We start from the raw sequence: 11770 nt of genomic DNA on the forward strand, positions 1-11770 counted from the left end.
AAGGCAAGGTGTAGGTACAGCTCTTTTATTATTGAACATGTGAGGTGATCAGCTAACTACCTCTGTCTCTGAGACTGTCCATTTCAGTCTCTCAGCTAGTGCTTCTTTCTGAGTGACCTGTAGGCAGTCACTTCTGATCATTTTCGGACCACAGAGAAACCAAAACTCCCAGAGTTGTGTCACCAAACGCATAAAGGCAACTGGCTGGCCTTGGCTTTGTTTATTGACCTCAGAGCACCCTTTGGATGCAGTTAAAAAAAACAAATATACATAATGGGAACTGGAACTGGATCCATACTGGCGCCAACTGACCCCAGAAGAATTCTCCAATCGAGGTGGATTTATACAAAATGCCAGAAGAAAAAATGAGGCAATCTGAGTCCAGGGGTAGCCAATTGGCAAAGTAGCTTTCAGTGAATGCGCCGGCAGATCATTCCTCTTTCTCATAAGTGCGAACACTAACTGCACTGCCATGGGTGAGTGTCTAAAAGGAAAGACAGGCAAGTTAGGGAAAGAGAGAGGACAAGAAAGGTACTCAAAGCACTCATTCCAATATGGAGGGCCCTCTACCTTCATCCTAGTTCTCTTCATTTCTTGACCACCTACTATGTGCCAGCCATTTTACATATTTTCTTTTTTGATACCTATACCGAGATAGGCATTGTATTTCCTCTTTTAGATATTTGGGGAAATGAGCTTGAAATAGCCCAGATTGTTTCTATTTCCTATACATCATTCCTCTCACTTCATTTTAATGCACATAGCCAAATAAGTAACTAATATGTCCAGAGACTCTTGGAGAGGAACTGTGCCAGTTCACCAACGCTCCATTCTTCTCTAACTGAGGACAGTGCCAGGAGCTCCACCATCTAGTGTTGCCACAGTCCTGTTTACCCAAAGAGTATCTGGTCCTGCCTATCACAGTCCCATCAAAGTCCCCCTGCCCTGTGTGAGTGCATCCACATAATGTGGATGTATGAGGTGAGCAGGTTGTACTGATCCAAAGAGATCTTCAGTGAAGACGCCGAGGCGAAAGTCAGGTGCTCTACAGAGTTAGGAGGCACAGACTGCGGCTGGCTGCTATCCCTGCCCCTGGGTCTGGGGGTGTTACATCAAGGCTACATTTCCAACAGACAGATCTGCCAGCCTGACTGCCACTTCCTCTCCAAGTTTTAGTCAGGCACTTGCAGTAGGCCAGACCTGGAAAGCACTGAGAGCAGGTGGAGCTGGAATGAAGTAGAAAGGACTTCGCTGTCATAAGGTCCCCCACCAGTCCACAGCCACTACACAGAAAATTCCTACTGGATACCACCCAGCCCTGCCTCTGCCCTCCATAGTCCCACCTCCCACTGCTGCTTGACATTTTATAGCAGACTTGGCTGAAGTAGTAACCAAATTAGGTGAGGCTCCGATGTTGCCCATCTTACCAGGATGAGTTTTCCATTAGATAGCTCCCGCACAAGTGTTGTCTCTTGCCCATCCCACTTCTGTAACTGAACAAGTTTGCCTCCATCCAGTGTCACAGTGGTCTGTGGAAAGAGGGTAGGGGTCTGAGCTGTGATCTGAGCTAGGATTGAGGGATAGGATGGGGTCTGGTCACTGGACCATGAAGGATTCAGACTGACCCAAACTAGGACCACAGCTCAGACAGCCCACCTCCAGCCTCTGCCCCACTACTGCCTGGTGAGGGAGGCAAGTCAGGCAAGGCAGGCAGTATGGTGGGGCTAGACAGCCTGACTCTGGGAAATGCCACCGGCCTCACAGTGGGCACTTAACCATGTACTCTAGGTGATGTCCATAACCACAGACCCACTAAGATAAGGCCAGCGTGTACTGGCCTATGTTCCTGAGAAAAGCTGGAAAGAAGTCCTAAGACTCTGTCCTCCACACATAATGTCTAAAAGGCCCATGGGGTTGGGAGATACTGGAAAAAAAGACTTCGTGCCTGCCCTGTAGTCCTGTCTTCTTGGTCCATGTGACCCATGTCACCCATCATGTGACCCATTCAGGTGACAAGTAGGGTAACAACTGCCAGGTCCTGGGACTGGGTGCCCTTGGAGTGTTCCACAGCCCTGTTCAAATGCCCACTTAGTCTTTTGAGCACTGCCAGGCTGCATCAGCTGGTTCTCATTTGGCAGCTCTCCCAGATCTCTCTTCTCTAGGAATTTGGGGGCTCTAGGCCAGGCTAGCAGACCCTGACTGAGCAGGGTTCAGTAGGAGAATCTGAGAAAGTTGGGTATGTATGTGTCTGTGTTTGGGGCCAAATGTGGTGGTAGTGTATGTATCCTTACCAACAACTTATACCTCATTATAATTTTAAGATTAGGCAGCTAAGCCAAAATTGGGGTTCTTGCCCTGAATTTGGGCTAGTCCAAGGAGGTAGAGACATGGTGGGGCGGCCACCTCTATCCTGGTAGGCTGCCATCTTTGAGTACCATCCCAGCCCCATTCTCAGCTTCCTGTGTGATCCTGGCATGGGCTCCAGCTTCCTCCACAAGACCAGACCCCACCTATTCTTCCTGGGGCTGCTCTGAGGAAGAGGGGGCAGAGACTGAACGATAAGTTCTGGTGGGAGGATACTACTGTAGAGGTCCAACACCCTTAGCTCTTGTTCATGCCTGGCTCACAGACTAAGAGGCAGGCTGCCAAGACAGCCATAGCAGGGTGACAGGCTCTAAGACTGGGGGTGGCTGTCCTCTCCCTTATGGGGTTGGGGTGGGAAGTAAGGCTTGGTAGAAAGATACTATAAACACTCACACAGCAGTACCCCATCCAGATCATAGCTCTTCCTGCCTGTGGCCTGGCAGCATTGGATATTGTTCCATAGGGTCACTGGCCAAGCCCCAGGGGGTGGAGGTTGGAGAAGAGGAAACAACTGAGTAGATCTTAGACTTTTGTCCCCAGTTATATCTTTTGCTGCTGGAGACCAGGCTGACTGCTCATGCAATAGAGGGCCATGACTTCCCCTGGGCATCATTCCTAAAGTACTTGAGGCCACAGTCTGGCCACATAACTCCCCTATCTATGGAGGAAGAAGAATCCTGGAGCTGTTGCATGTCATGCACAAGGTTACCCAGCTAGAGCTGGAGTAGACACTGAGGTCAGAAGCACATCCGGACTTTGTGCTGCCCACCCCAGAGAAAGCTGGTAGATGCTTCCCCAGAAGGGAGGGAGGAAAAGAAAAGGGTACAACTCTTGTGCTTTTAGTACCTGGGACATTCTAGCACTGCAAGGCTTTATGGACTTTGTTCCCGCCTATCCCCATAAAGCCTGCACTCAGAGTGCAACAACTGGGTGCCAAGACTGCCACCCTATTACCCACTGAGGGTCTCTAATCTTCTATCCATGCCCTGTACCCCTCCCCTGACTCACCTTGACCTTCCTGTCATCTGCTGTGGTCTCATCAAACTCCACCCCCAGCTTGAAGCTGATCTCCGTGTTCTTGAAGGTACTCTGTGTTTTTAGGGTGATAGTGTCCCCGTTCACTTCAATGATTGTGGTAGGCTTGGTCATGTTGGCCACCTGTCTGGTGGCAAAACCCACACCTGAGGACAGACAAGGTGATGAGTACCTGTGCTAGAGTAGACAGGCAGGCGCCAGGTCACCAATGAACCATTCAGCACTGAATACCGGGAAGAGGAGCACAAAAACTCAAAGACTACATGGTCTTTTTTTTTTTTTTTTTTTTCCCAGTCTTCCTGTTATCTCTGTTCATTGAAGAGACACTATTGATCTTATTAAACAAGTGAGGAACTTCGACATACCGCAGCAAGTCAGGGGCAGAGCTAAGATCAGAATAAGCGAAATGCTATTAAGTGCTTTCTATAAGTTAAAAACTGTTTGTGCTGTCTCATGCCAGTCTTCCCAGGAGGGCTGATGTTCTCATCTCTGACAGATGCAAAATCTGAGATGGAGTTAAAGCCTAGGGTCACAAACCTGGAATTCAAGCAACTGTGTAAGTGCGGAGCTCATGTATAACTGCCTTGCTATATATACTGCCTCCAGAGCTGGGGCACAGCGCATCCTTCCAGGGCACCTGAGCAGCTTTCAAGCCACAGGCTGAGAAAAGAAGAGACGTGGGCTTTGCCTTCTAAAGCCTTAGGAACAAGAATTGTCCACCTTTGGAAGTTTTTACCTTGACATGCACTGTGGCTCCTGTCCCTGTATATGGCAAGAAGACATTTTCAAAGCCTCTTAGCTATAGCCTGGCAGGTAGGCAGAAAGGAAGTGTTTGTCTCCATGTATAGATCTAGGAGAGGCCCACAGTACAGTCTCCCGATTCCTAGTTACAGGCCTGCTGGTGGCTTCCCTCCTGACCCAAGGCATGACTTCCCTGGGTGCAGGACAAAGCCCTAGTGTCCTGCAAGCATGTGAAACAATGAGCTTTTAGGCCAAGCCTTTGCCCCTTCCAGCTGCGGCTTCCCTTTTGCCTTGAACCTTCTTTAATGGCTGCCCTGCCCCTGTGCCCCCAGCAGTCCTCCAGGGCAGATGCGAGGGAGGAGGCCACCCAGCGTGATGAGGTGGTAGGTGTGTGTGTAGTCCCAACATGCTGAGCTTGCAGAAGCTAGGTACCTAGCTTGTGCCCCACATGGTTGGTTTTACTTAATGCTCATGTGGTTCTGGTATCCCCACTTTACAAGAGAGACTCAGAGTGAGGTGACTTGTCCAAAGTCAAAGAGTAACTGATTGATCTAGATTTGAGTCTGGGCTCCAAAACTTCACTACTCCTCCCCATCAACTGCCTCCCAGTATGTATTTCATTCCTGCCCTAAGGCCACCAGCCATGCCTGTGATCCCCAGTAGTAATGAAGCTGCGTCTCTTTGCCTCCTGAGAACATTTGGTCTAAAACAAGAGGGGCGAGGGCTGCCTTTGCAGCTGTGCTGCTGCTGGCCCACCTGCCTGGCCAGCGAGGGACTTGGCCTTGCGCCATGCCATCAGATGAGTCAGGCCAAATCCACTCACCAGCACAGAGCAGGGCCTTGTCACTGCAGGAACAGGGCTTACTGAGCGGTGTGGCGTGAGACTGAGTCAAGAGAATCTAAGACTGAAAACGGCTGACAATTGAGGTGACTCAGGAAGAGCTAGGTTCTACTTAGAAATGAAGCTGAAGCTATTAGAGGACCGTGGGTCTCTCATGCCTCCATTTGCCCAATGAGAAAAGCAGGTTGGGTGGAATCTCAGGCCCCTAGGCCAGGTTGGGGCAAAATAAGGGAACGAGAGGTAAGGCTAAGCAGCTCATTCCAAGGATTCAGTCCAAATGTCTGCTGTGGGAAGCTTATGAGGAAGGCCTGACCCTGGGCATTCCAACTTCCTGAGGAGATGCACAGGACCCCTGTGCCTCCAAGAACAGCTACCTTCCAGGAGTCAATGATGATCGGCATGATGTCTAGCAGGAGGTGGGGGCAGTTGAGCTTTAGCCTCAAAAGCCAACACTGGCTGGCTTTCCCTATTTCAGGAAAGGGCTAGGGCTAGAGGTGAGCGATGCAGGGCGTAGACCTTCCCCTGCTGGGGTATCTGCCATAGTCCAGCCCCTCTTCCTTGAGGAAGGCATGGAACCTAGCTCACCTATAAAGAGCATTTCGGTTTTCCCTGTCCCAGCCTGGAAAACTAGGATAACGTAGTATTACCCTCTATCTAAGCCCAAACTAGGAGGGGACGGGCTGAAGCCATTCATTAAGCAGTGCCTACCCCTCCCAGCCCTAAGTTTTCACATTATCAACGCTGCTATGGAATGGATATCACAGGCTTCTACTCGCACTGGGTCTCAGTTTCCCCATCTGTCAACTGGGCACTACTATACATGAATCTTCAGGGACCTCACCTCTGAGAGTCTTTGTATCTTTATTCCTATCCCAAAACCACACCCTTCTAGTCCAAAGACTCTACCTGCCTTTAACAGGTCTTGGCCTTGCTCCAGGACCCTCTGCTGCACCCTGCAAGTTCAATAGCTTTCTCCGCTGAACCCCTTCCTGAAGAGTAGCTGAGCCTTGGGTTGTAGCTGGTAACAGGGACCTCCCGCCCCACCCTACCACTAGGTTCCCTGCCAGCCAGTCAAAGCTTGGTTAAAGTCCCCGCAGAGCAAGGTCAGAGACTGGCCGGTGAAAAGGAGGGCATCCACCAGCCCCAACCCCGGCCTTACCCCACACGGGCCGGCAGGGATTGTCGCGAACTCTGTGGGTCCCGCCTCACCTCACCTCCCATCACATTTCCCACTTTGCGCTCGCTGGTGTGTTTCCTGCTTCCTCCAGCCACAGCACTCCTGTCTGCAGCGCTCCCTTTCCTGCTCACGGTCTCGGGTTCCCGAGCCCCCAGCTCCTGTTCCCCCCCACCCCGGCTACCCTCCCCCCTTCTTCCATCACTGCCCTTCTTGAAGGGAACTGCCCGCTTCGCCCCCATCAAGCAACCCTCCTGGAGAGCGCTCGCAGTCCCGGCACCGACAGGAACCGCGGCCTCTGAGCTCCGCCTGGGAACCCCTCCGGCCAGCTGCGCACCGCGGGAGCCCCCTCCAGGCAGTCCCGACCCCCGAGCAAGACGGCCGCCTCAGCGCCCCCCGCCCTCTGCTCCCCGACCTTGACCCAGCAGTCGCGCGAGGTACCAGCCAGGGTTGGAGCGCGCGCCGCGATGGGCACGTGGCACCCCCTCCCCAGCACCGCGTTCCGCGCCGCGCTCACCGAGGGACTTCATGTAGTCATCGAAATTCTTGCTGTCCACCAGCTTCCAGGTGCCCGCGAAGGCTTCCACCATGGTGAGGCTGTGCGAGGCTGAGAGGAGGTAGCAGGGCGGGCGCGCAGGGACTCCGGGGCCGGCGCCTCCCGGCCCGCTTAGCCGCTTTAAATAGTCTGTGCATCACATGAGGAGGCGTGGCTCCCGCGCCCGGCTCTGGAAATAGGAAGCCCCGCGCTGGCGCTCGCCCTCCCCCAGCCTCGCCCCCCCCCACCCCCCACCGCCCGGGGAAGGGCCGACGTTGGCGCTCGGCTCTAGGCAACGCGCGCGCCGGGCCCCGGGGTCCACCAGGGCTGGCAGCGCCTGCCCCTGAGCCAGCGCGCTTTGCAATCTGAGAATGAAGCCGCAGGCACCGCGCCCGCGAGCTGGGGCGCTCTCCACCTACATCTTGCGTCCCGGTTCCTCGCGGTCAGAGCCGCGAGGTGCAGCTCAAGGAGAAGGGAAATGCGCCCTTGGGCGGAGGGAGAGCTCTGATTCTGCCGGCACTGGCTTCTTTCTGGGTCCTCTTTGCAGGTGAGGACTTAAAGGCTCAGAGGGGACACTGACAGGGCGCCTGGACATCAGGACAGGGTGAATTGGAACCCAAATTGCGCATCTGGTCGAGCGGGCTCCAGAACCCGCGCTCTCCTGCCACTCCCCAGGCGGCATGGCGGGGAGGGCCACGTCGTCGCTGCTCCTGCCCCCGGCGACCGCCTTCGCCTTCCCCGGGTTATCCTGCCCCTGCGGCGCCTGCCTGCCGCGCGCCCGTGCGCGCCCCTCGCGGAGGAAGGGAGCGTCTTCAGCGGCCCTATCTCGTCTGGCAGGCCAACCCCCCGGCCCCCATCCACCCCGACAGTTCTCCAGGTTTTTCTGACCTTTAGGCAACATTCCAAACGCTTGCCCAAGTCGTTGGTTACCCCCTCACCGGTCAGCATTCCTGCCTCCAGCCAGCTTTTCAAGGGCAGCTCCCCACCTGCTGTCCTTTCTCTGACCGCTGCGCACCAGCAAGCAGCCTGCACTTTCAGAGACATGGTCACCTCCTTTTAAAAGCCTCCTTGGTTTGACACTTGACAGTCTACAAAGCGCTTTTCATAAGATCCACTGTGAATTCATGCTTACTGCATGCATGTGAGGGCTTTAAGTACATTGAACTTTTCAGACAAAATCCATGAAATAAGTGGTGTCACCCGTTTTACGGGTGACCAGGCTGCAGCTTAGAGGAGCCCATTCATTTCTTAATCCTGTCATTAAAGCACCTTCTTTGTGCCGCACTGGACTAGGCTCTGGGGTGACAACCACGAACCGGACACACCCAAGTAGCCTGCCTCTGGGTGGTGACTGCAAGGGGAAGCTTGTCCTGATAGCGGGGTTCCAGGGACGCTCCCCAGAGGAAGTGAGGCATAGCTGCATTCCTGACAGGAGACCTCGCATAAGGGAGTGGTGCCCAACTGAGCCTCAGCCAGAAGAAGTCCTGGGGCTGCCAGCTCTGCCATATACAGTGTGGCGGGCCCTCCCTTTTGGGTCTGCAAGTCGAGAAGGTCTACCCCTTCCTCCCTTCCCCTGACTTTCTGGGAAGGGGGCCCTCCATCCCCTAAGGTCTTATTTCCTTTAGATAGATGCATTTGCCAGAAGATGGAGAGGTCCAGTTCTGCCAAAGCTGCAGGGACAGGCCTCAGGGCTGGGCAGGCAGCCCCAGTGACCTCACTGCCGGAGCAGGTGCTCGGGGGTGGGAGAGAAGGGGGTGGTTTCTACCTCAAGGTCACAACCTTTAGCTGCAGGGCCTCCTGTCAAGGACCAAGTGGCCAGAGAGCCAGGGACCAGAGCTGTCTCGCAACATGGTCCTTACCATGGTGGAGAGCGGGGGCTGGGCTAATGGCTGCTGGTAGAATGTTCCGATTCTCATTCCACTGAGTGCTGTGTGGCCATGGGCAATGCATTTAAGCCCCTCTGAGTCTCTGTTTCATCTTTGAAATGGAGGTAATGACAGTGTTTGTCCCATAGAGGTGTTGGAGGTTCAAATGAGATCATACATTTAAAAATGTCAAGTATGATAGATTTAATAAAAATTCACTGCTGTCATTATCTCCATTAGACATCTAAGAATGGGTCTCAGCTCTGCCCCATGCCTGTTGGGCCACCACAGGCAGATTGCTTTGCTTCTCTGATTCTTTTTTTTTTTAAAGATTTATTTATTTATACAAGAACCAGGGTACAGGTCAGAGGCACGGAAGGATGAGAGAATTCACCAGAGACAGAGTGGGAAGCAGAGCAGGCAGACGGACTGAAGACACTGCTGAGGGGAGCAGCGGGCGAGACAGAAGTCTGCCACGCCATGCGGGTTTCTCCCTGGCCAGCCGGGAATGGAACCCACACTGCAGAGGCTGCGGGCAGCTTCACAGGGCAGAGCTCAACCCGCTGTGCCACCGGGGAGCGTTTCTCTGATTCTTAACATTCCTGTTTCTGAGTTAGGACTGGAAACAGCTGCACCTATGAGGAAGGGACTTTAGAGAGCCTTAGGGTGGGTCAGGGGGACACTCCCAGAAAGTCCTGTTGGTCCCTCTTGGGCACTGTTTGAGCTGAGCAGCATGGTGCTTGGAGGAATTCTATATAAATCCCAGACCACTATGCACTACCTCCCCCCCGCCCCCCCCAGCTCCCCACCATGTTCAGAGCTGGGTCACTGAGGTTGACCGCTAAGCTGCTTCTCTCCTTTCCATCTGGCTTTCATCTTTCTCCCTCTGATCACCTGCATCCTCCAGGTCCTGTTACACTTGCTACGTCTGAGGAAAAGGATCAAGGGAAGGGAATGTAAGTCCTATCCCTTTTCTTGTCCTTGGCAGATCCAGATGTGGATATAACATCTGGCAGGCAGCAGGACCAGTATCTGCCAAGAGCAGCATCTCCCCAGCCCTTGCCCTATGGTGATGTCTTTGTTCCAGGTTTCCATGGTAACGGCAGACTGGGAAGATGGAGAAGAGGAGAGATGAGTAACCAGCAGAGAGCCAATGAGATGGGCCGCAGCACCGGATGATCCGTGGGACCATAGGGAGAGGCGGAGGGAGGCCTGCTCAGCATCTTCAGCTGTTCCCTCGGCCCTCCCTGCCATCTGGAGGCCTCCGCCAGGGGATGCGCTGCTGACACTGGGGAGCACTGGGTGCGGGGGACAGTGGGGGAGATACCAGAGGTAGAGGCCAAAGAAGCTGAGCCTTCCTTTATCCTTCAGGAACTGAGGCTGTGGATGCTGACCGCCCCCACCATCCCTGCCCTCAGGACCTAAAACTGGGAATTTTCTCTTTTGCTGAGTAGTGGTGGGGCTCTCTCTCCTTCTCTGCCTGCCATGAAATCATCCACTCTTAGCCGACCCTCCTCTCCACGCCCTCCAAACCCTGCCCTCCGGATGTGGTATATTCAGAAGCAGTATCTTCAGAAAGAGGCCTGGTTCTCAATCCCAAACTTAACACTTGCGAAGTAGAGACCTGGAGCAAGCGCCTTACCCCTCCTGAGTCTCCTTCCTCCCACATGGAGGAGGCCCTCTACTTCCTGCATTTCACCAGCAGACAGCACATAAAGCCGAGCACATGATGCGCCCTTCCTCCTGGGGCATCTCCCTGAGGCAGTTGTCCCAGCGCACACAGGAATGAGCCAAGGCCCTTTGAGAGCCGGAGTCAGTAGAAGAGGACCTATCAATCTCCACTTCCGCCTCACTGAGGTCATCAAGTGCCTTCAAATACTGCAGAGAAGTTTCCTCATCTTGTTACAGGGCAGCCCCGATAGACAACGGGTTGCCTGACTGTGGGTCCTCACCCACGCACTTACAAGGACTTATCAATACTCTACTGCAGGCACACACGAAAGGTTAATAAAAGGTTTATTTACACTCTCTTGCTTTCTTAATAATTCATCCACAATTGGAGCATCTCCTGTCCCAGGCGCTGAGCTGGACGCCGTGAGGATCCAGGGTAAACTGGAGAGCCGCAGCCCCTGCCCTTACTGAGCTCACAATGTAGGGGGCCTGCAGGCCCCTTGGGCAGAGCAGGTATTCTCTCTGCCATGAGGAAGCCACTTCCTTGTTCCTCAAGAGTTCCAGATACAATGGGTCTGAGGGAACAAATGCTGGCACAAGGTAGAGGTCTGCTGAACACCGGTTAGCTTCTTAGAAATTGCTGCCTGGGGCAGAATGCTACCTGGAAAGAGAACAAGGACTCTCCCTGCCCAGGGAGGGAGGGTGCAGCCCCCAGCGGAGGGCCTCTGCCTTCCCAGAAACCTGCTGTCCGCCCTGTGGCTGACAGAACGAAGCCCAAACTCTAGTCTTGTCTCCTCTGCTTCACCAGTCTAATTTATTTATTTTTCTTTTCTTTTTTTTTTTTTTAAAGATTTATTTATTTATTTATACAAGCACTGGGTACAGTCAGAAGTGGGGGAGGGTGAGAGAATTCACCAGAGCCAGAGCGGAGAGCAGAGCAGGCAGGCTGATGAAGTACACTGCTGAGGGGAGCAGCGGGCGCAGCAGGAGAGGTCTGTGCGCCATGTGGGACCCTCGCGGGCGGCTGGGGATCATACCCGCACTGCAGAGGTTGTGGGCAGCTTCGCAGCCCAGCGCTCAACAGCTGCGCCACCAGGGGAGGCCCTCCTTTTTTTTTTTTTAAAGATTTATTTATTTTTGTATACAAGAGCTGGGGTACAGGCCAGAGATGCAGGGGTGGGGGGCGGTGAGAGGATTCACCAGAGACAGAGTGGGGAACAGAACAGGCAGACGGACCGAAATACACTGCTGAGGGGAACAGCGGGGAGACAGGAGAGGTCTGCTGCGCCATGTGGGTTAGCTGTCTGGCCGGTGGGGACCAAACTCATGCTGCAGAGGCTGTGGATTGCTTCATAGTGCGGTGCTCAACCCCTTGCGCCACCAGGAGGCCCTAACCAGTCTAATTTATTACTGAAATTCTGTGCCCCAGGTGTGGTGTGCCTGGCAGATAGTGGGCATGCATGAATGGATATTGAATACTGAGTGAATGAGTAAGTCTACGGAATTGTGAATGAGTAAGTCTACTGTTCTAGTTTTAGGGGCGC

At 53.7% G+C, this 11770-nt stretch overlaps 1 protein-coding gene across 1 annotated transcript; it reads right to left on the reverse strand.

The window, feature by feature from the left end:
* Positions 1 to 281: 281 nt before the first annotated feature.
* On the reverse strand, positions 282 to 6745 carry FABP3 (fatty acid binding protein 3; the record flags this gene model as incomplete). The annotated part of the gene is made up of 4 exons (XM_084243023.1): positions 282 to 484; positions 1428 to 1529; positions 3373 to 3545; positions 6673 to 6745. The coding sequence occupies 4 exons, from the start codon at positions 6743 to 6745 to the stop codon at positions 431 to 433; spliced, it is 402 nt and encodes a 133-aa protein (XP_084099149.1). The 3' UTR covers positions 282 to 430.
* Positions 6746 to 11770: the final 5025 nt, after the last annotated feature.

The sequence above is a fragment of the Talpa europaea genome (genome assembly GCF_964194135.1).
Source record: "Talpa europaea genome assembly, chromosome: 9".
NCBI lineage: Eukaryota > Metazoa > Chordata > Mammalia > Eulipotyphla > Talpidae > Talpa > Talpa europaea.